Below are 25,495 nucleotides of genomic sequence, written 5' to 3'. Positions count from 1 at the left end.
TGTTAATTGAAAAAGTGTTGAAAGGACGTAAACGTAACAATAATCCTTCGAAAGAATATTATTTAAAAACAACGTCACGTACGTTTTCATAGTAAAATAAGCCTTTTTGTTGTTCCAGAGTTAAATGATGAAATACTTGGATTGTTGATATTAGTCCTAATAGCACTTGCCGAATGCTAAAGATCACTGTAACATTGTCCTAAATCACATATTTTGGGAAGTTTCTTTTTTTAGCATCTAATGTTTGTAAACGAGTCTTTAATTATATATGTAAATATATACATAAAGAGTTTTTTTTCTCTTTTCCTTCAGGATGATTGAAAATTAATTTTTTTATCATTTAATCCTTGGAATTCAGATCCAGAATTTTTTGATGATTTCAGTAAAATAGTTTCTGTCGATGAAAGATTTACCACCTTTAACAGTACTTCTCATGCATTTTCGTGCTACTGTTTAACAAAATATTTTGGTCATTTTTTCTAAAAACAGGTCTTTATTGGGTTTTCAAATAACAACAAACAAATTTATATCAGTTTACTAACTATTATGAAATCTTAGTTTCTTAGAGTTTCGGCGTTTCGTACAACTTAATTCAAGATGAGAATCGCTAAATGTTTTTAGTGGTTTTTAAAAACTTCAGGTTTTGAAGTAAATAAAGAATTCCTATCAGAAGGAACGAGAACGAAAGTGGTTTTTACCGCTCTTCAAAAAATAATTGGAGGATTTCTAAGTCGCTGAAAAAGTTGAAAGATTTATTAGTTGAGGAGTTCTGAATTGTTGAATTAAAAACATCTGGAAAACTTGTTCAAGAGCAATTTATATTAAAATGGTGAACGAATGTTTGAATTCTAATGAGAAGAGTCTCTATATTTTAACGTAGTCCCAATCATTGTTTCTGAAACACTAGCTGTATGTATTCAAGATAACTAATTCTTGTCAATAACTAAAACTTATCACAAAAAAAAATACATTTGGTGGAAAAAAATTCTATTTAAAGACAGCATCCCGAAACATCAAGTTTCGTGACTTTGAATTGTTCCATTTAAATTGCTTTTGAAGGTTTCTTGAGAATTGGAAATTTTTAAAAGACTTACAGGACGACTAAAAACTAAATTGGTTGCTGAAGAGCAAAGATAGTATTATTGGTGTGAATATTCTAATGGAATTTTCTAATGGAATGTTCAATTGCTTCTATAGGAAGAACTTCTGAAATATATATTACTGAAACCTCATGATACCATCCTACAACATTTACATGTCTGTCAGAAATGTCAATTCAATCAAATCAAATACTGATATAGTTGACAATTACATCAAATGCCTAACAAAACGTTTTTCAATAACTTTAACAACAGAGATATCAAAAATATCTCTGTTATTAAAAATGAAAAAGATGAAAAGTTAAAAAAAAAATGTTAAAGATGAAAAGTTGCTTGGATGGACTTTATTATTTGCCTCATAAAACTTTATTAATTTGGGGAAAATTCAAGGAAAGGGGAAAGAAAATAACCACAGGAAATCCTCTTTTGCCTCATAAAACATTTTTTCGTCGATTTCTTTAGCCCAACTTAATGCAATTAAAGTTGCCCTAATTCAGTATGTGGTTAAGAAGAAATGGTTTTATACTAACACCATCGCGTAATCGGGAAACAGTATCTTGAAATAAAATATACTATTTATTGAAAAAAAATGAAAGGACTTTGTTAAAGTGTTCCATGCATAAATAATATTTATTAAAGTGTTTTTTTGTATTTGCTTTCTACAAAAAAACAGGGCTGATGGTCACACCTTTCTTTATCTGTTATAGCATATGTTACTTGTATGTATTTTGTTACATTAAAAGTCTATAAACTGTCAATTAAGAATAGTATTTCGATAAAACCATAATTTAAACATTTAAAAAAAAATAATACCAGATATGAATTCTTCAAATAAAAATTTCAAATGTGCAGGATTATATTCAAAAAATAACAATTTTCACATTTTTTTCAATTACTGCAGTAGCCACTGCGGTAATTGATATCTGGGTGGTTTAAGAGCATCATTGACGCTCTGTGTAGATTTGCTAGGCCAAGTAGATACTTTTAATAAATTTAATAAATTTTTAATGAGAAAAATTCTTTAAACAAGGTCATATTCAATAAAGTTGAAATGTGTTTTTAAAGTCAAAATGGCAAGTATTTAGTCTTAAAACAACATAAAGAACATCTCAAAAACAAACAAAAAAAAAAGAAAAAAAAAGAAAAAAAAAGAGATATTCAACTCCATGTTAAAGCTGTTAACGATAAAAAAATGTCTCAGGAGCCGCTCAAAGTTTTAAAAAGGTGAAATCGACTATTTTTTGCAAAGTGAAAAAAAGACATGGACCTGCTGATTTGGGTAAATTAAGAACGATATACCTAAATCTGAGCAAATCATCGTTTTTGGTCCGGGAAAAAACTTCATATGATACAATATGAAAACTACATTTGTGAAAGAATAGCTAATGATATGCAAGGTGTAAGGTTGTTGTCATCTCAATCGAGGAAAGTTAATGAATGGTTTAAATAGATTAATGTCGTTTATTAGGTGCATAATTTGGATGAAAGACAAGATGGAATAGAGGTGGTGCTCCAAATATTTATTATCAGCCAATCAGGTTAGGTGGAAGCTGAAAAGTTTTATTTGAACGGGTTTTGTTCAAGTTAGTTCTCAACCTGCTTAGAGATCGTTTAACACCTCTTTGTTTAGCGAAGAGAAAAAAAATAAATAAATAAAATAACCTTACGATACTGAACGATCTTTTGTGGCTGACAACACAAAAGTTAAATGAAAAGATGCCAACAAAGAAGTTTGAAATGGAAAAAATGTTGCTGCGTCAGCTCTTAAAAGCACAAAACGAGAAAAAAAAAAGGAAGAAATCAAACACCTAAAAGTTTATAACAACACTCAGAAAGAGCTTTAAAAATTTAGCAACAAAAAATAAAAATAGACAAGTGTAATTGTTGTAAATAAAAGTCCGTTTTCAGAAATAGACCGCTTGTGTTGATCATTTCATCAAAATCAAACCCGTTAGTCAGGTCGTTCTCAATTTTATTAAAACTAAAAATTTACATTTCGTTTTTCTGTTTGTAACGAATAAAATGTAAACTTCTTTTTGAGTCTTAAAAAGAATCGAACTTCGTCAAATTTATTAAAATAGAACTTTTTCTGATTTAAAAAAAAGGGAAAATCTTTTTGTTTTAACACATTTATATGCATTCATAAATTTGTTGAATACATTTGAAATAAAAAAAACAAAAAAAAACAAACTGATTTACGCTAAATAGGATTTAATAGCATTCTTATAAAAAGCTGACGCCAGCATTGTGATCGGCTTTAACCTCACCAGTTGCACCCCGGTTTCTAAAGTTCTTAGTTTTAAGTGTTAAAAGTTCATTGTACACCATATTTTTATTTATTATAATATCTATTTTGACTGCTGTTTCATACAATTTTTTCATTGCGAACCAAGATTTGCGAGCTAAGGTAAAGTTAGGAAAATCACAGGGTTTTTTTTTTTCAAACACTTTTATTGGTTTGAAAGTTTTAAAAGTTTTTATCGCGGTTAAAGAACTAGTAACTCATTTTTTTTTTTTTTTCTTTTTTTTTTTTTTTATTAAACAGCTCTTCTTTTATGTTATTTGGAAATTTGACATAGTTATAAAACTGAAGCTATTTTAGATTGTCTTACATAAGTATTAGTAAGAAAGCAATCTTTTTTTTTTTTTTTTTTTTTTATTAAATATCACTTTTTTTCTCGAATAATTAAATTATACTGGTCCATGCAAACGAAAAAAAAAATCACATTTCCTTTAGTTTAAAACCTCTTTTGTACATTATAGCTACCCTAACAATATCAAATAAAAATAATAAAAAAAAGCTTTAAAAGCTGCTAACTCAATATTTATTGTTATTTTAAAATGGATTGTCATTTTAATTTTACTGTTCTCTGGTAAAACTGGTTTCTTGAGCTTTTTATTTAAAGTATCACAAATAATTTCGATATGAAACTAAAATAATGATTGAAAAATAAAATTTTATTTATAGTTCAGAGTAAACACTTTTTCAAAAATTCTAAAAATCTCCCCCTCCTATCCCCATCCCCCCCATCCCCATCCCCATCCCCCCCATCCCCATCCCCATCCCCCCCCATCCCCCACCCTTCTATTTTCATTAATCACATTAAAAATTCCGTTTTAAATTGCATATTAAAAGAATCCAGAAACAAAAACAAAACTGAATTTAAAAAAAAAAGAAAGAAAATGTTTTACAAATAACAGGTGTGAAGCATTATATAAATAACAGGTGTGAAGCATTATATAAATAGCAGGAAAGTAATATCGAGTTTTTTGAGTTTTAAAGAAACCTTACTTTGCTGCAGCTCTAAAGAAAGGTATTGCAGCTGAGTTATCGTTTTTGGGTAAAAATCAGCTTTTATGTAAATCTTTCTTAATTTTTAAATGCATGTTCGGTTATAGAATGAATGTGGCACTCCTTTTCTGTTTTCTCTTGATCATTAACATGGCTACCTCCCTTTTGTTTGGTGGACCGAAATATACTTATAAATGGACGGATAAGGTAACTAGTTTTACTTTAATTCAAAAATTTTTAAAAATATTTCACAAATTCTTACTTAAAGTTATGGAAAAATAATAAATACATAAACTTTTTTAATCGTATCCAATAAGCAATGATCTTTAGTACAATAAAATGGCACCACTGCTACTACTTACCTACCTACCCTACCACCAGTTAATCTTCTAACTACATTCTTTAATATATTTTTTGATTTACTAAAAATTTAGGAGAGAGCAAAACTTAAAGATGTCATGAATGCTTTTCAAGGAATCGAAAAAAGACATCAAAATGAGGTTCAAACTTCTCATGAACAAAGGACATCAAAGAGAGGTTCAATCATTAACATGATGGAGAATTATCGAGCATTTAGGTTTTAACAAAATAATTACGCAAGCAATTTATATGAAAAAGAAAGTATATACTGTATTATTTTCTAATTTTTATGTTTAAAGAAGTTTTTAAATATTTTGCTTGCAACTGCGATTTTTACATTATACAAATTTCTAATGACGACAAAGTTCGTTTTTCAGCGGTTTTTTTTTTTTTAAAAAAAAGCGCTGAAAAACGAACTTACTTTTTTAATTACTGACACACTAGAAAAATAATTATTAAATAGTTTATTAAGGTCATAAAAACATTTAAAATTTTAAAAATGAATAACCCCCATAATACCCATAATGGACTTTCTTTTTTTTCCAATTTTTAATCTAGTTGTAAAATGATATTTAAATGATATTTAAGCTAAAACCCAAACTTTCCTAAAAAATTCAAGTCTCTTGAGTGAAATCGTAGCTTTTCTCATAATAACAAATGACACTGTTTTATCTGCGTTTACAGCGAACGCCACACAATAAATTTCTGCTTTTCATAGTTGGTAATTCTAACAGAGGATTTGGCACACGCTGTTTTTAGCTGAAATGCCTTTTGAAAAAAATTGTTTTTTAATTTAACATGAAAGTCATATAGGCTACACTCTTACGGCAATCTTATGAAGAAAACTTTGATAAAATTATAGACCTCGTTGTTATCTGTTTGAAGTAGACCTGATTTTTTTAGCCATACTTCAGTAACTAAGGTAACGAAGTGGAGTTGGTCGGGGCTGGGGTGTGTGGAGGCTGATATCTTAAGTGTATGGGCAACTAGAAGTACCAAATAGAAACACTATTATCATAAAATTCTTCTCTGATGGCCAGCTAAGAGTACACCTCCTTGTCTTAAAATAGCTGTCTGCATCACGGGGCACTAATTTTTAAAATCCATGTCCGTACCATACTGCTTAGCTACTGACCATGCTTATTCATCTCGCCTTCGAATCAGGAAAAATCAGAACTTATGAATATAGAGAGGAAAATAAATATTTTAATATATACACTCGTACTTTATGCTAAATTGAAATATACTTTAAGGCTAAAGGAGTGACCTGTTACTGTTAAACTGATTACATTTATTATCAGCAAGAATTTCTTTTTGTTATATTCTTCTACTTTTTAAATAGGATCTAAAGAATGAAGCATAAACCTTGAGGAATCATCAGCAGCAAGCATGGGGTAGGGGGTGGGGACAAAGCTTGAGGAAATACTGGGAGCAAGTATGAGGAGACAAAGATTTTGATGTATCTAAAATGTATGTAATGTATTAAAAGCCATTCAAAAGATTTTACAAAGTTGCTTCGAGAGAGATGAACTTCTTATTACTAAGGTTCTGGCCGAATTTTTTTACAGAAATCTTGCGTCATACTTTAACTGTAAAATGCTACGTCCTTTTTTCCCCTAGAGTTGCGATATGAAACATTTATGGTGAGCATAGAATTTTTGACGCTCTCAAATATTATCACAAGTTCAAACAAAAATTTTAACAATGCTTTATGGAAAGTGCTCTTGAATCGTTTCGCATAGATTAAAAACAATTTTTTTTTTCTGTTTCTACATTTTCAAAAATTCCTTATCCTCATTAATCGTCACGATATCTATTGCGTTATCATGTATGGGATAGATGGAAATTATCCTGGATAACAGTGACTTCAAGTCTTTGAGGAAAGCGATACATAACAAGACTTTTTACTAGCAAATTCCAAATTTTCAAAATATAAACCTCAGCGAGTCTTTTATTTGTAGTAGGCCCCTGTTTTAACTAATTCAGGCTTTCTTCTTAATCCGGTTTTGTACCTATATATATTTAGACACAACGGATTTATTATAAGCAACCAGGAGATTTTGATAACATCTGAAGCATCGAGAAGCAATTTACTTAGTCCATTTTAACAAAGCAAATAATTATTCTCGATATGTTTCTCAACCATCCTTATTCTAATTCAATCAGTGCCGTACATGTTTTGAGGCCTTGATTGTATATGAGAATTATTAGCTAATCTTTGTTTAATCCATAAATTCCCCAACCGAGGGTAGCAGCTCCAGAAATCAAAAGTATTCTTATTTTACTGCATTGAAATGAGAACTAAAAGAAACTCGATCTTGAAAATAATAACAACCTGAGGCTTTTCTCTGTAGAAAAATTAAGTAAAAAAAAGTTTACAACAGAAAAGCAACAAACAAAAAAATCATATGAAGTAAAGGGTGAAGTTATTAAATGAAAACTTTTCAAAATATTTCAAAATTTTTTCGAAATATAATGCGCTTTGCAAATAGAGGGAAGGGACTAGACTTAAAATCAAGCATTGAGACTATTTTTAGAAATCTGATTGCGTTTAAATTTAAAATACTTGACAAAACGAAGGAGAAAAACAACAACAAAAAAGTTATAAAAAATAAAATACCGCTTATTAAATCAGAATGTTAATTTTGAAATTAATTTTTCTGATTAAACAAAAAAAAATTGTGAATTATTAAAGTTGTAAAAATTTCAAAATGACATCAAAAGTAATAATTAATAATAATAATAATAGTAACAAAAATAATAATAATAATAATAATAGTAATAATAATAATAATAATAATAATAATAATAATAATAATAATAATAATAATAATAATAATAATAATAATAATAATAATAATAATAATAATAATAATAATAATAATAATAATAATAATAATAAAAATAGTAATACAATTGCAAAAATTTATATTGCAGAAGAGACTTCTAAATTCTTTAGGATTCAACTGAAGTAGCTTTCATGTTCTTAATACACACTTATTCGTACATTTGATACCCTTTACAGTTGTAAAGTCGGTTTACTGCAATTATATCTCTAGGTGACCACATCTCCGCTCTATTTTCCCTATTCGGGTCATTCAAATATGTAATTGTTGGTTTAGAAGGGTCTATTGCAAATGCGTATCTGAAATAAATGATTTTAATTAAAAACACCATATTACTTTAGCAATTAAAATTTTGAAATATCAAAGTCTCAAACTCTAACTATTATTACACATGATAAAAAATAAACTTAAAATTCCCTTTTAAACTTTTATCTAGGTGAAGCTCAATAAGCTTGTGATATAACACAGAACAATATGGCAATAGCATAACATTTTTCTAAACATACTTTTTGAAAAATGTCATACTATCGCCCGAAATACATTTTGAAATATATCTGGTGTTTTAATGCATCTATTGCTTTCTCACTCATTTTTTTTTTTTTTTTATCTTTCGAATGTTTTAACTTCTTTCAACAATAACAAATCCATTAGCAGGTGCTTCAGAAGCAAACAAGTTTACAATGTAGCCATATCTAGATCAACATCGAGAGAAGAGTTGAAAATAGATTTAACTGCAACATCGATGCAGCAGCTGACAACCTTAACCGTTCACCATGGTTGCACCTATAACATTAAAATATTTCCCTATAGGAGAGATTTCTCCAATTAGCATCATTCATTGAATTCTAAAAAGCACTTGAATACATCTAAGCCAATAGTTTGATATCAACAAGCTAAGTTAAACAGATTGTTCCTTAATAATTTTTCAATTTATGTGCATGCTCTGGATTGATAGTGATACTTGATGTGGTGTCAAAGCACATTCCAACAACTTGCTCATTCACTCCACACTCGATAAAGCTTAAAATTGTTTCATCCGTCATGGTAGCACTTGTTACATGTTTGAGAACTACAAATTTCATTCTTTCTCCTGTAAACAAAATTGTTAAACGATAGGCTTTTCTCAAAATTGGATTTTTAATAAAGCAACTTGCCATACTAATTTACAGCTAGTGATACATCCATTAAACTAACTTTTTTTTATTAATTTTTAATTCCAAGTCTACCAATGACAAATCTACAAAATTACGGCCTAAACTTTTCTTTGTTGCAGCAAAAGTTGCCTCTCAAGTCTAACTGTGACATTTTTGTTTCATTCTTGCACTTTTTCACATCTTACTTTTAGATTCACATTTATCAGGTTCTATGTCGATCTCAATATTTTTATCTTCATTAGGAAAAGACTCTCTATTCTTTTTCTTTTCCTCACGTTGTTAAGAAACTTTTTTTTCTTTTATTTTCTCTTTTTAAAAATAAGTTAAATATTCATCCTTGTCTTTCTGCTTTTTACATTTTCAGAAAATTCCCTTTCCTGATCAATTGTGATGATATCCCTTGTGTTATTAAGATCTCTTTTATCTTCTTCCTAAATTGGGAATTATTTAGCTGAGTTTCAGTAAAAATCTTTTTGTTCCTTTTTAATTTTTTGCAAGTGTGTCTACTGCTTTTTCTACCTTCTTTGTAAAACAGTGTTTGGCCTGCATAGGTATTCTTGCCTTAGCATAAAAATCACCAATTCTTTGAAACAGCATATTGATGCTTAGTACATTTTTCTTGTACATGCTGGTGGAAAACTCTAGTCAAAAGGTGTTAACTTTCTAATAGTAATTACCAAGTGCAACTCAATTGCACTTCTTGTCTGTTGTCTTTGCAGTCACCAAACTTATTTTTCCTAAATTTGCTGCTAAAGGATGCGCCATTTCAATACGAAAGCAATATTAATCCTCTATTTAACTAAGTTTATGTTGAAAAAAAAACTCAATGTTAACTGATTTAATACATTTTCCTAAACAGAATAGCATTCTAGAATTATTCTATTTTATTCTGATATCTTAGCATTTTTCCATTAATTTCCCAATTATCCCCTATTAAAAATCACTCTACCGCTGTTAATCAAAAATGTAATGTCTGTTGTTTAATAACTTTGAATAAATATCTAAATTTAATCTAGAGTCTGTAAACAAGCAAGTAAGTGAGAAGCTACATCAGTATCATTACTGTTTTTCAATTCATCAAGGGTAGATTCAAACTTCAAACCAACAGTTTCTTGTAAACATTTTTTGTTATAAGAAAGTTTCTCAGATTGACTTTTTGATGAATTGCTTTCCCAACAAGTACGTAGCAGATTTAGCTTGCAATACTTTTCCTCTGGTTAAAAATAATTAGACAACTAATTGAACAGCATCATGGAAGAGATACAATAACATATAAGAAAAGAAACCATCTTTTTACATCATTTAAATAAAGTACTCAAGCAAAATTTCTCTGATACTTTGAAACGAACAAACGAAACGAAACGAACAAATGAAAAAAAATCATTTTCTTCTGTAAACACTTTAACTAAAAAGTTAAGAATACATCTATATCATCAGGAATACGGTTAAAGAGATGTTTAATTGTTCTACTACTAGATTTCTTCAGTTTCAATAGGGAATATTAAGTTTAAATGCTAGAGTCTATTCAAGCATAACTGCATACTCCAGAGACAAAAATAAACATGAACAATGATTAAAATGAAAACAAATTTTTATGTACTTACTTTTTAAAAAAATTTAAAAACATTAACAACAGCTAAGTGCAACAAAAAAAATCAACTTATATTGCTTAATCATGTTGTTAAAACATGAAATTACAAAATTATTAGAAGTCTAGAATAACATAAAAAAACAACTAAAAAATTGAGTTTAAAATGAACCAAATTATCTAATGCATCTTGTTTTTGGGTACAATTTTTGAATTTTGTAAGTTGCTGACCTTTAAATCTTAAAAATCATACAGATTTAAACATTTATATGCTTGTAACTAAACAAAAAGCAAGGAATCAATATTTCAAGAAAAAAAACTCTTATTTCACTTGCATCTCCCTATTAAATGTATTATATTATTGTATATTTTTCTAATAAAAAACAAGTTGAACATACTTGGGATACATCATTACAGAATTTATATCAAAATCTTGTCCGTGTACCACTGCCTCTCCATAATCATGCATGTCAAACTGGGAGTAGTAATCTAAAAGTTTTTTATGCATGTCAAACTTTCACTTTCACAATTACTCAATAAAAAAAAAAATTAGCCAAAAAAAAATGCCCCTCCCCTCCTTCCCCACAAAAAACAAAATAAAACAAAACAATAAAAAACAGATTACACCAAGGTATGTTGCTGTAGTCTATTCTTATATAAAGATCTCTGTCCCTTCGGGCCATGGTATGGGCAAATGTTAAAGCATGCAACATCTCATGAACTGCTGTTCCTTTAAATAAAAAGTATTGAGAAAGTGATTTTATTTGAGCAAAAAATAACACCAAACAAACTAGCAACAGAAAAATACTCATAAGCCAAAGTAAATACTACAAACCTAGAGAAGTGCAACCTGGATGCATAAGAGACAAATCTTGCTGTCCAGTTCCTTGTAAGCCTAAATATGACCAGCATCTGAAAAAAAACGAAAAAAGAGAAATTAAGAAACACCCAGACAAAACAAACAGCTAAAACCTTTTTTGCAGATACTGCAGCCACCAAAGACTTTTTGTTTTTTTCATTTACAAGAAATATAGGAGGCCATTAAGATTAATTACAGGTTAAGATAAGCTAAGTGAATAACTAGCAAGCATTTAATTTTTGAACTGACACTCACACTCTAAAAGTAAAATGATATTTAGTATGAAAAAGAAAATAACAACATAATGAATTTTATTTGTTTTACTGTATTATACGTATTACTCTGTAAAAAATACCCATCTCCATCTATGATTCTGAGATAATTTTTTTCGCCATTTCTTGGTTTAAATCGAATGCATGTATTGTTGTTAAAATGTGTAATTGCTTGTTCAAAAATGTGCCTTACTATAAGTAGAAAAATAAAAAAACTATTATTAAGCAGCCTTGGAAATAAAGCATAAATAGAACAAAACATTCATAAGAAACACTCATGAGAATTCATTTATTAGACTTTATGTTGATAAACTACAGATTCAGAGATGAAATCCAAAAGATGACCATTGCCTTGATAAATCTTAATAGCAACTCATCCAGCCCTTACCTTTAATTTTAGCCTTAGATCAAAATTTCCAGGTTTTGGTCATAAAGTATTTGATTTTGTCTAGAAAGTCAAGATTTGAAACAGAAGCCTTGAGTTTCATCTCTATTAACTTTGACGTTTTAAACCAGGACTGCAGTGTTTTGGGGCTCGTGGAGCCAGAGTCAGTAAAAATATAAGGCATGCTATCGGAAAAATCTGCTCACCTTTCTTGATCAAAAAAGGATGCAAGAAAGTTTAAATGTATTTAAATCAATATATTTCTGAAAAATTAAGACTCTAAAGATTACATATTTATAGGGAAAAAACAAAAAAAAATTAAGTTTTACAGAAAATTCTGACTTTCTTTTTGATGCCTCCCATAAGTTTCTGGACAGAGTGATTTTTGTAAGTTTTAGCAGCCTAATCCCATCTTTTCTTCAAATCTGTAGCTGATTTTACTGTATTTCCACTTAATTTCAATTTCTTTTATATGATGGCCCAATACTTTTCAATATGACGTAATTCGGGGCAGTTTGGAGGATTCATCTTTTTCGGAACCAACATCACTCCATTATCATTGTAAAACTTTTGAGCATCTTTTGAGTAATGTATTGTGGCTAAATCAGGCCAAAACAATACTGAAGTAATTCTATGAGCTTTAATTAGTCGTTTTATATGAGAAAGACAACATTTCATGTATTCCAAAGATTTAATTGTGCCCAAACAAACATGAATTGGCGGTTTTTTGCCGCAAGAGCAAAGTGCCTGCCAAATCATCAATTTTTTCTAAAATTTATCAGTCATTACATACTTGTATTTATCACTCACATTTCCTCTTATTTTAGAAGCATAGTATCACTGCCCAGGAATTTGTTTAAAATCTATTTTAACATAAGTTTCTTCATCCATCAAAATGCATCCATTATGTTTTGTTAACAAGTTGTCATACAACTTTCGAGCTCGACTCTTTGCGGTTGAATTTTGTTTTTCGTTTCAATTTGGCATTTTAACTACTTTAAAACTTTGATATCCAAGTCTCTGTCACCATTTGTGTACAAAAAAAATTGGAAACCTTCAGTTTTTTTGCTTGATATCTATCAGACCAATCAGAATGTTCTTCCAATGAAGTCTCCAACCATTCGAGAGCTCTAGGATTTGCTGTGCGTTTTTTTTGACCACTTCCTTGTTTTCTCTGAATAGTTTTCTGTTCTGTAAACCGTTTAAGAACAGTATCTACAGTTCTTCTTGATATTTTTAATGATTTCGCTAACTTTCTATTCGATAAAGTTGGATTTTTTAAGTGTTTGTCCACAATCAAAAATCTTTGTTTAGTTTGCTTGGTTGACATTTTTAAACTAAATAATATTTTTAATTCTTTTTTTCTGCCAAAATGTTCTATTATACAAACACTACCACACACAAAAAAATAATTTCAAAAAACGACTGTTAACTAGCTTTACCACACCGCAAAAGGTGGGCAGATTTTTCTGATAGCATGCCTTACTGACGCTGACTCCAGGCAATGCAATCATGCTTATTGTTCATACTTGATATTTCATTAAAGCAATTTTCAGTCATAATGAATATAAAACTGTCAGATCATCTTATTAGCTTTACAACAACTAGTCTGCTATAATAATATTATTAGTGTAATATTGCTGTGGCGTATGGTATCTGATGTCAAAAAAAAAGGTGGAGTTGTTTTAAATATTAATTCTAAATTCCAAATTTGCTGAACTATACTGATATCATGGAAATTTGAAACAACCATTATGTTGCTTTTAAAAAATCAATTAAAACTTTTACAGAATCCTCGTAAAAAGTCTGATATACGATATACGATATAGTCTGATATCGTACGTGCAAACCACAAAATTTTTCAATATTAGCCGAGGAATTTACTAAGATCTATTGAAATTGGAAGCATTCGTTTACTTATCAAATTGCTCTTAGCGAATGTATTTTGAAAAGGAAAATAATTGGTTTTTTTAATAGGTTTTTCCTGGTTTTATTTAATTACAAGATATCAATCATATAAAACATCAGTTAATATTTACATAGGATTTCATGTAACTTACTAATACTAGCGTTTAAAAATGTAATTTTTCCCCTTCCTAAAACCGAATAAGTATGGATGAACCTATTTAACTTTATCCCCAAAAAAGGTTAAAATTGCAATCATCATTTTTTAAACATTAATACAAAATATTAGCAGTATATATTTTTAGGGTTATTACAACACCATCCAACATTATCTAATGTTGTAATATGATAACAACATTTTTATGTTGTTATTATATTACAACATTTTGTTATTATTTGCTCTACAAGCACAGTTACTATAGGTTACAATAAACTCCAGGAAAATCAAAAAAAACTTTTAGACAAAAAAAAAACAAACAGACTTAGCAACTAATTTGCTCAGTCTTTTATTTACATAGAAAGGAAAAAAAATCCATTCAATTTTGGGAATGAATGAACTATTGTAAATAGATATGGTATTTACTTAGCTAAAAATAAAAGAATATTTCGTTAAAAGAAAGAGTTGTTTTACTAAACAAAACAACTCTTTCTTTTAAACAACTTTTTTTTCCTTTTTACTTACTCATAAAACATTCAAAATCAAACTTTTAATTATACAAGAAAAACATTTAACCTTCATATGGAGATGCAGGATCAATTATGTATGGTACATAGGCATATCCATCAACACTCTTGGGCCATGGGTTTTTATAATAAGAAACACTTCGTCTCTTCTTATGTAAATGGCTATCAGGATAATGTATGTCTATAAATATATATACATACATATAAAAATAAATATATATATATATATATATATATATATATATATATATATATATATATATATATATATATATATATATATATATATATATATATATATATATATATATATATATATATACTATAATCTGATCATCATAAAAAACTTTTTTTTTTAGTTATATATATATATAACAAAAAAAAGGTTTTAATTCCCTTAAACAAGATTTATCTTGTGCTTTAACATTTGAAAAACTCTAATACATCATCAATTTAATACATTTAAATCTAACACAATAAATTCAATACAATTCTAATACTGTTGGTTCCAATAATAAAAGTATAAGTGACCTCGGGCTGATACACTTGCCTACACAAATATGACCACTGCACACAAAGATAATTACTCCACACAAAGATGATTACTGGCCAAACAGATCAATCCACAAAACATTTGTTATAGCACCCATAACACGTTTTTTACAGAGTTAAACAGATAAAGTAATGTATCAATCAGATAGCAAATCCTTTCAGAGTTCATGTTAGTACAATTCTAAACTTGTTCTTAAAGTTTTTAAAGCAATTAATTAACTCTTAGGCTTGGTTTACATTTGACTACCAGAAAATAAAAAAGAAAATTAAAGTAGTTGAGCTTGAAACTAAGCTCAAATTGAAGCACTTGGATTTATTTACACACCCATGCACCAAACAAAAAACCATTAATAAATTCTTAGCTATATTTTTGTTTTAAAAAATTTTTTTTTGTTAAATATAAAGACAATTTGTGATTATAAAGACATCTCAATAGACTTTGAAGTATAATGAATTGGTTGTGTACACTGTCCAAAAGCACTTGCCTATTCATCAATAAATCAACATCATACCTTCGTGAGATATTGATTCTTTATCTCAATCCCTTACTTTGACCTTTTTTTCAGTACCGTTTATTTATTAAGCACATTTCATCACGCAATTAGCTTTAACCTGTGTAATATTTGTTAAATAGTTATGAAAATTTTTTATAAGCTGTAGAACTCAAAATATATCATTTTTGATAATTTTTGAGTTCCACAACTTAAACACCACAAAATCAAAGGTTCTAAATAAAAATTCAATTTCAAAATGATGCAACAATTTTTTTAGGTTTTCTGATGCCCTGTACAAAAAAAAAAGTATACCTTGAAAAGGCTAAAAGATGTGATTCAGAAATTTTTTCCTTTGGTTCAATATGTAACAAACTCCATAATACAAATAGACTGTCAAAGTTTCCTTTTTTAAATCTAATTTACCTGCATTGAAAGTTTTATAAAATGAACCCCAAAACATAACTAAAATTGCTCTTAAGTAATCCAAAAAAAAAAAAAAAATATTTTGCTTTTTTTTTAAGAGTTTGTAGAATTACAGTGTCTCAGGTACAGTTTTAATATTTTCATTTCAATAATTACGTACTTTTATTTTAGTTTATAATTGTTTGATAGCAGAAGGACTATGTATATATGAAGTTTGTTAAAGTTCTCCTTTAACCTCTATGAGTATGCATGCTGTGACAAGTCACTAAAGAGTTACTCTTTGTAAACAATAAAATTAGAAATTGTAAAGACTTTAAATGTAAATACTATTCAGTTAAGCCAAAATGACCTCTTCAATAAATTATCTAAAGATGTTGAGCATAAACCAAATGACGTGGATATACCTTTAAGAGAAATTAAAGAAAAAAAAGTTAAGATCCAAATGTAATAAGAAAAATGCTACTATCACAGCTTTCAATTTCTTGGTCTAACAAATCGATCAAAGGAGAGTTTAATGTTTCTATTTATATGGTGCAGGTATCATGAAAATTGCTGCAGAAAAAGGGGATTCTATCTTTTCCTAAAGAAGAAAAAAAAGGGCTAGGAAATATCTCAAGAAACTGTAGATAAGTTATTAAATTTTGTTGTAGTGATAAAAGCGGTAGGAATAGAAAAAAATGATTTTGAGATTATAATACAAAGATCTCAAATGCCAAAGCATCTGATCCTCTCAAATTTAAAAGAACTGCATAATAATTTAAAAACAATTATGTAGATATAAAGCCTCGTTTTCCTAACTTTAGTTCACATCATCCAAAATGGTGCATCACAGTAGGGGTATTGATTTTGATCATTAAAGTAAAAAACAAACATGAAATAAGAAAATTACTAAAAAAAATTAAAAGTTGATAACCATTTTGAAATGAGATTTAAATAGCTTTTTTAATGTGTCAACAATCATATTTCTCCTGAAATTCTGATTGGTTCATTAGTCAAATTGGTTACAAGAGCAAACTGATGCACCAATCAGAATTATAGGAATAATTTTACTCATAGATGTCTTTGCTATAGTGAGTTTGTTTGTGAGCTTGACAAGCAACCTCATTCAATTTATGATTAACATTTTTCAAAAGTAAATAAATAATAAACCTGAAAATTTTTTGCTTTTTACTATATAAGTCTGATATTGCTTATGGTCAACTTGGGTTAATTTTCACAGATTTGGGGTCTTTTACAAACAACCATCCCTCAAAACTGTTTTAATTCAATTTGAATATATTACTATGCACAACTTGGCTTTTATTAAATAACAATTGAAAAGATCTAAAATGAACAGATTCTAAAATGAAAAATATGATATCATCCCTTCTCAGAGAGAACAGAGGTGTTCATCACAAATTTTACTTACAAGTGAGTTATACAAAAAAACTTAAAACTTTTCTTACCATCATTATTTTTGTTTACCTTAAGAATTCGTTCTGGAGTACCTAGTGAAAAAAACAAAAAAAAACAAAAAAAACAACTGGATTTCAAACTCTTTTAAAACTCTTTTTTAAAAAGCAACAAAAACTAAGTATCATCAATAATCAAACAACATAAGAGTGATAAGTCTTAAGCAACCACACTGCTTCCCACTGACAAGCATATTGGTTTTACATATTTGGTGTTTAGATATATTCTCACTTCTTAAAATTTATTAGGTAATAAAAGAAAAATCTCTGCTTACCTAAAATGAGAAAGAAACAGAAGGAACTTATTTTTATCAGATATACTGTAATACTATAATATCAAATAACAGCTTAATTATCTTTTCTGTTTAAAAAAGGGCATACTCACCACTACATCATTTTAATGTAAAGTTCATTGTCAATTTATCAATTTTCAATATCAATTTTCTAATATTATAGAAAATGATACTTTCAGTCTTTTCAATATCGTTTTCAATAAATTTTCAATGATCTTGTACAAAACTGCGACGTAAATTCCCAGTGAAAAAAATTAAGTAAATGTGTTGAAGGATTCAGTATAGTCAACCAGATTAACTGGGATGCATCCGTTTCTGCTTTGTACAAGTAAGATTTGGTTTAAAAAATCAAATTGAAAACCACTTTATAAAAACATGGATTAACCGTCTGGTCAATAACCAAACTTTCACCACTCTTTTAATAACTGGATACTCAGGTACCCACCTACTGTGTAGTGAAAAAACAAAATTATCATGTACTAAACTTACTGTGAAAGTAAGAAACTTTTTTTCTTTTCTTATAACAAGTTCTAAAAAGTTAAAGCAATCTACCTTAGAAAATGAAATGGATACTTGGGTACCAGGTTACTGACCAGAGGGTTAAAGCTTTAATTGAAAAAAAAACTATTGATAAACTGAGGATAAACTTGTTATTCATTACAAGTACATTCAGAGTCTTTGGAAACAAGTTCTTGAGTTTAGAAGTAACCATAACAGCTATATTGTAGAACTGGGAACTGATGGTATTGAGGTTTTTTAAAAGAAAGCCTTGAAATCACTAAATGTGGAATGTTCACAACCTTTGGGTCGATTCAATTCAATTTTCAACAATTTAAAGCTGCAGTGATAAAAATTTAAAAACCTCTAAATGAGCTTAGGAAGCTATTGAAAAGCTAAGACATATCAGGAGCATTCCTTCTTCATTGACATGTTAAAAAAGTTTGATGCTGTTATGAATGCATGTTTTGGGCATACCTTTGATAATAGCTATGAAGAAAAAATCTAGCATTAAGCAGAATATTGTAAGTCTTTAAGAAAATACTTCAGCCTTATACCCCAAATATCACTGCATTCATGACTATTAATCCCATTAAAAGTTTTTATAAGGCCACAACATCATGGTTAAAATACGATTTTTACAGTCATGTCCCCTTAAGAAAAACTTTGTGAGTTTAAATTTGTTAACCATATAAATTAAATTGGTGATTTTTGGGGTGAGAAAGTTCATTTTTGATTTCAAAAATTTTCAACAACTCTAATTTTTATGCATATATATTATACATATTTGTTGTTTTGATTATTTATTACATGTAATTTTCAGACAAAAGCTTTTGGGATGAAGGAGTTGAGTTTTGAGGTTTGAACAAGAATCCAAATGTGAAGCCAAATGTCTTTTAAAAAAAAAAAAAGCTAAATCAATTTTGCAATTCATAATTTTAAATCTAGGAAATTTAAGAATGAGGGTCTTCCTTGATAACTCTTATACTTTATGACATATTTGAGAGCTCAGTATCTGATAAGTAGTGCATCTGTTCTTATATTGTAGTGGTTCGAGGTATATTTGTTGTGTAGTGGTGATTTTCTTGTCTTAAATCTCCTTGGTCTCCTCAAACTATTATTCAATAGACAAATCCAATTTCTTTGAAATGGAAGAACTACTCCATACAAGTAGTATACATTATTAGTTTAATTTTATCTGAATACTGATGTTAGTACTTAAGTATATTGGATCAAAATACTTCAGTGCTGAACATGGTCAGTAATTTACTACTGATAATGTTTTGATATGGTATTCAAAGGAAAACTTGAGCATAGCGCAAACGACTTAAAATGTTTCTCTGTTTAACTAGTATTACTTAAAATATATTTATACACTCATTCAGATTAACAGAAGTCACAAAAAATAGAAAGCTCTTGAACTCATATAGTCAGCAAATGTAAAATCTTGATCAAAACGTAAACCATGTTTCAAATTTGAACCAACTTTGGAACAAAATTGAACAAAAAACCTCAAGGTTGTATATAATTGCTTTAATTTTTTTACAAATAATATCTAAAAAATGCCATGACTTACAATACAGCTATACTTCTTTACTTCTTTAAATCAAAGAAGTATAAAACAGTTACAATAATATAAAATATACAACCGCCACATTTAGTTGAATTTTTTTTAGATTTTTAGCATAACATCTGGACTGGTTTACCTTACTCCTACATGTTGAAGTTGTTTACTTCAATTCTAAGAGTATTCATTTACTTTCTTTAAAAGAGAAAAATCATATACCATCATTATTAACTTAAAAAGAAAAAGTAATTGACTATTGCATATACAATACCGACAAAAAGTTTGAGACAGGCTAGGAATTTTTAAAAATAAGCAAATAAACAAACATTTTCAAGTCAAATTTATACTTTAATTAATGTGTACAAAACCTAAATATTATTACACATTTTTGATCAATAATTTCCAATTTTAACTTGCGTTTTCTTGTTGTAATCGTACCAGTTTTGATTTGTTAAAATAATCAGTTATTCAGTAAATAGCCCACTGTTAAGAAATAGTGTTATTAACACCTTTACTAGAGTGGCAACTAATAAACTTTGTGTGTGGTATATTTTTTTGTAGTAAAAAGAAAAATAACTATCACATAATTTTGATATTTATCATTTGGCAAAAACTGTCTAAAAATTGTAAAAAAAAGTGAAAAAATGGGTTAGTGAAAGGAATTAAACATTGCTGAAAGAGAAAGAATTCAAGTTTTTCATGAAGAAGGTTATTCATCAGTCGAAATTTCAAAAAAAATTAAAATTTCAAGATGCTATGTCCAAAAGACATTACAACAACACAAAGAAACTGGCAAGAATGCAACTAGAAAACGAACTGAAAGGCCTAAAAAAACTAATAAATTATAAGATAGAGAAATAAAAAAGATTTGTTTACTAAATAGAAGGTACGCCGCCGAAAAAATTAGGTCTATGTACAATCAATTTAATGATCTTAAAATTAGCACATCCACTGTGAAGAATCGATTGAAGAAATTTGGCTTGCATGGGCGTGCAGCTGCTCATAAACCATTGTTAAGACCAATTAATAAGACAAAAAGGCTAAATTGGGCTAAAAATCATAAACATTGATCAATTGAAGAAAGGAAAAACGTCCTTTGGACAGATTAATTCAAGTTTGAAGTTTTTGGTTCAAAACGTTGTGTTTTCGTGCGAAGATTTGCAGGGGAAAGATATTGGAAGAATGTTTAATACCCACTGTGAAGCATGGGGGTGGATCTGTGGTTGTTTGAGGATGTTTTGGTGGGGGGAAAATTGGAAACCTACACAAAATTGAAGGAATTATGACAAAAGAGGAGTACAAAGACATTTAAAAACATCAAATGCAGCCTCCTGGTGAGAAATTTTTTTTTCCGATCAGTATGTTTTTATGTATGATAATGACCTGAAACATACCAGCAAAATCTGAAAAACTTATTTAGCAGATCTTCAAAGCCAGAAAATATTAAAAATAAAGAAATGGCCACCAGAATCACCAGATCTTAATCCGATCGAGTTGTTGTGGGAAGAACTTAATAGGAATGTGCCAAAAGAACAGCCATCTTCTGTGAAAGATCTTTGGCACATATTGCAAGTAAAATGGGACGCAATACAACCTGAAAAACTGTCTAAATTGATTGATAGTATGCCAAGGATTTGTACAGCTGCAATACAGAATAAAGGTGGTTATTTTGACGAATCAAAAATTTAATTAAAAGGTTAGTTAAAATTAAAAATTATTGATAAAAAATGTGTAGCAATATTTAGTTTTTGTAAATATATTAATTAAATTGTAAATTAGACTTCAAAAAGTTTGTTTATTCACCTATTTCTAAAAATTCCTAGCCTGCCTCAAACTTTTTGTCGGTAGTGTACATTTACAGGATTCAGGTTAGACATTTCTATGTGTATCAAAAATCCGGAAAATAAGAAAAGAAAAAAAAGCAATTATGAACCACAATTAATGATAACAATCTTCCATTAAAGGTATTAACAAATGAAACTAATTGCTAAACCATTTTTATTAAAACTGCATTAACAAAAAATTACTAAAGTTCATATTAAAAATTACATTTTGATCCTGCTCCAGGGTCAGCCAAATAACCTAAAAAACAATAGGATAGCAACTTTCAAACAAAGCATTTGCTGTGAAACTAACAAATGTCATGCTAAAACATAAGCACAATATTAGACACACAAAAACACTAAAATATAAGACAAAAAAAAAACATAACAACAACTTTTTCTGAATTACTATAGTTAGTTGAAGAGTATGAACTCAATTAAAAATTATTTGAATAAGTTTATTGAAAGTACTGCATACTTCAATCAGTTCATAATGCAAAAAATTTTATTTTAGTTTTTATTTTTATAATAAACTTATAAAAATTTTTTAATGAATGTGTAATATCAAGACAACTAAATTCTATGTCCGTTATATACAGTATTGGACAAAACATTTGCAACCAACATCGAACAATGCTAAAAAGTGTTCCTAATTTTACATGTCTTAAAAACGAAACGAACTATACTACCACAGCACACAGTTCAGGAGTCTAGAATCATAGCATGCCATGACGTGAGCAATCAGCTGACAGGTGACAGCACACAGGCAGAATTTCGTTGACAAGTGCCATTTTGCAGCGGACAAAACAAGTGCAACTTTTTTGGTTTGTTTCATTTCCTTATGTCTGGTCCGTGTCAACGTACCGGAAGTTTTCTAATAATTAAAGGAAGTATCCAGAAGTTTCCAGAAGCATGCAGAAGCTTCCAGAAGTTTCCAGAAGAAGCATCTGGAAGTATTCAGTAGCATCCAGAAATATTTATTATTTTTATAACTTCAAGTGCAAAAATGTCTCCCGACAGTCTTGGATTGGAACTAAGAAAGAAAATTATTGGCGATTACGTAAGTGGAATGTCACAAAAAAGTATTTCTGATAAATATCGCGTGAAAAAATGGACCGTATCAAGACTATGTTCCAAATATCGTTCTACGGGGAAGTTGGCAGCAGATAACAAAGGTGGAAGACCGCGTTCCACCACTTCTAGAGAGAATTCTATGATCGTCAGATCTGTCAAGAACGATCCCTGGATATCGTCAGTCAAGATACAAAAGCAATTAGAGCTGCCTGTATCGGACCGAACAATTAGACGACGTGCTGTTGAAGCCGGGTTGTTTTCTCGACGCCCTGCAAAGAAACCGCTGATTTCACTAAAAAACCAGAAGAAAAGACTCCTGTTTGCTACATCTCATATTGACTGGAATGTGCAGAAATGGCGAACTTTCCTGTTTAGTGATGAATCGAAGTTCAACATCATTGGGAGCGATGGCATTTGCCGTGTACGTCGACCGGCCGGAAAACGCTTCGATTTACGTTACTGCCATAAGACCGTGAAGCATGGTGGAGGCAATGTAATGGTCTGGGGGTGTTTTTCTGCAAACGGTCTAGGTCCAATACATCGAAACGATGGAATAATGGACCGTTTCATGTATAAAAGTATCCTGAAAGATGTTATGTTACCTCATGCTGAATGGAATATGCCAATAAAATGAGTTTTTCAGCAAGACAACGATCCGAAACACACTGCAAAAGTAGTCAAGCAGTGGTTACAAGACAATCACCTATCGGTGATGGATTGGCCGCCTCAATCTCCGGATCTCAACTCTATCGAGAACCTGTGGGAGATCGTCAACTGCAGAATTTATCGTGAAGGTGCTCGTAATAAGGATCAACAGTTTGAACAAATCCAAAAGGCCTGGGCAGCGATTCCACAAAGTTTCATTGATCACCTGATCGAATCTATGCCTCGAAGATGCAAGGCTGTGATCGACAACAAAGGATTCGACACGAAATATTGATAGCGAAATACAGCTTGGTCAACATTTTGTCGAGTTGCACTTGTTTTGTCCAGAAGGAAATCAACTTTTTTTAATACTTTTGATTAATTTATCAATTTTCGTGTACAAATAATAAACTTTGTGATGAATAAAACTTGAAGAACTTTGTTTCTAAACAGTTACATAGTTATTTCTCGAAATTGAAAAAATGCAGCATTTTTAAATAAAGAAACTAAGTTAGCATTATTTGGTTGCAAATGTTTTGTCCAATACTGTATTTCATCCTCGTTCATCCGCTTTTACAATTTAAATATCATTTCTAAATTCATTGTGCACAATGAATTATGCACAACGAGCCATATATAGTCATTGAACTACATATTGCTTGTGCACAATGAATTACATAATGACGCAACTACAACACCCCTTGATCTCTAGATCACAAAGTCTGCATATCTATTCGGAAACTTCCGCACTCGCGTCGATCTTCGGTGATTCAGGTTGTCCGCGATGGGTTCTTCCGATGCTCTAGTAGGCAAATCGGCTACGATGGGAACAGGACGGACGTCCGACATGTAACTCGGCAATCCATTGATTTCTACCGAAACTCCTCGTCCTTCATCTGAAACTTTTCCTCTGTTCCATTCGCCCGTACATTTCGAGTCAGGTGGTTTTACAAACACTTCTTGTTCTTGTGAATAATTGTGGAGAACTTCTTCGTTGGTTTTGGCAGAAGTTGTGTGTGGTTTCCACTTATAAGAAAATATAGCTTTGTAGGGGAGCGATGTTTCCTCACCATTTTTCCTGAGACCCACGTTATACCAATATACCATTTTTAGCGGATCTTTGCCACTTCTGGCTGCCATTCGCTTGATAGTGCGGTGATGACGTTCAACAATTCCGTTCCCTGATGGCCTGTAAGCTCAACAAAACAGGATGGACACTCCCAATTCTGCGCATAATTCACTAACGAGTTGTGAGCGAAAAGTCTTGCTGTTGTCGAATAGAACTTGCCATGGAGGTCCTCTTTCTCGACATATTTCTTCTAAATGAAAGCACACCGTTGTTTCTTTCTCGTTCTGTAGCTTTCTCCAAATTGCAAACTTGCTCCTTTTTCCACAGTCAATTATAGACAAATAAATCTTTGATTTATAGTGGGTTACATTGATAGCTAAACGGTGCCAACTCTTTCCAACTTCAAGATTTCCTTCTTCCCATTTAATTGGCGCAGGATCCACCGATAAACATCTTTCGCAACTTTTCACGACTAATTCAACGTCTTTTCTACTAACCTTCTCTTTCGGATATGTTTGTTTCATCAAATAAAGGGTTCGATTGACTCCAAAGTGATGAAGATTATGAAATGACTTTACATCAGGCGGTACAACATTTGCTGTCATTGCAGAATGGTTTAAATGCAGCCAGTTCTGCGGTACTCTCGTAAGAGCATCGGCTTTATTTTCTGCTGACTTTGCCAGAAAAAGTTTTAATTTTATACCGCACTCCTTCACAAGGTCTTCAATTAACGACAACCGGCGACGGACAAGTGGTTCTCCAAGACCGTGTACTCGAACGGGTTTGTCACCGATAATTAAGCAGTTCAACCAGCCGACAACAGTAACCGAATCACACTTTTTGGTAATACATTCGAATCCCCATTTTGTTGCTAGATTTATTCCTTTTATCACGGCTTCCAACTCTGCAAGGCAATGTGAGCCGTATCATCTTGTTTCCTCAGCCACGAACAGTCTTCTACTATTTCCCCAGCCACTTCCAACATTATGCCAACGGCTAAGCTACTTGCATCGCACCACACTGTTGCTTCGGAAGTGTTTTTGACATTCCATGACCCATGAACGGGATCTTCTTTTGTAAATCTTTCATTTAAACTGTTTACTAGTTTGACAATACATTCGTCCACAAATGAGTCCCATCCACAACTACTCGAAACCCTTT

General features: G+C 30.1%; 1 protein-coding gene and 1 long non-coding RNA gene across 4 annotated transcripts in view; one reads left to right on the top strand and one right to left on the bottom strand.

Annotated features, from left to right (window-relative positions):
• The first annotated feature begins 3,404 nt into the window (after positions 1 to 3,404).
• LOC149883362 (uncharacterized) lies at positions 3,405 to 6,114 on the top strand. 3 transcript variants are annotated; one of them, XR_016456647.1, is made up of 4 exons: positions 4,294 to 4,414; positions 4,500 to 4,599; positions 4,827 to 5,013; positions 6,095 to 6,114. It is a non-coding gene; the product is annotated as an uncharacterized LOC149883362 (long non-coding RNA). The 3 variants fall into 3 exon arrangements; XR_016456648.1 differs by lacking the exons at positions 4,294 to 4,414; positions 6,095 to 6,114 and adding an exon at positions 3,405 to 3,507 and having other exon boundaries at positions 4,827 to 5,076; XR_016456646.1 differs by lacking the exon at positions 6,095 to 6,114 and having other exon boundaries at positions 4,827 to 5,076.
• A 1,491-nt stretch (positions 6,115 to 7,605) lies between these two features.
• Positions 7,606 to 25,495, bottom strand: part of LOC149883361 (hatching enzyme 1.2-like) — a 37,406-nt gene continuing 19,516 nt past the window's right edge. Inside the window, exons 3-10 of the mRNA XM_090100004.1 lie at positions 21,773 to 21,805; positions 17,360 to 17,401; positions 14,495 to 14,626; positions 11,555 to 11,663; positions 11,176 to 11,252; positions 10,966 to 11,070; positions 10,739 to 10,829; positions 7,606 to 7,897 (exon numbers count right to left, since the gene is read on the bottom strand). Of these exons, the coding sequence (XP_089956130.1) occupies positions 7,750 to 7,897; positions 10,739 to 10,829; positions 10,966 to 11,070; positions 11,176 to 11,252; positions 11,555 to 11,663; positions 14,495 to 14,626; positions 17,360 to 17,401; positions 21,773 to 21,805 (737 nt within the window). The 3' untranslated portion in view covers positions 7,606 to 7,749. The remainder of the gene's footprint in view (positions 7,898 to 10,738; positions 10,830 to 10,965; positions 11,071 to 11,175; positions 11,253 to 11,554; positions 11,664 to 14,494; positions 14,627 to 17,359; positions 17,402 to 21,772; positions 21,806 to 25,495) is intronic.

This window comes from Hydra viridissima, unplaced genomic scaffold (genome assembly GCF_058129835.1).
Source record: "Hydra viridissima isolate aposymbiotic clone 2 unplaced genomic scaffold, HvirCarnegie_v1 scaffold_10, whole genome shotgun sequence".
NCBI classification, from domain to species: domain Eukaryota; kingdom Metazoa; phylum Cnidaria; class Hydrozoa; order Anthoathecata; family Hydridae; genus Hydra; species Hydra viridissima.
Note: the sequence above shows the minus strand (reverse complement) of the source record. Positions and strands in the feature narration are given on the sequence as shown.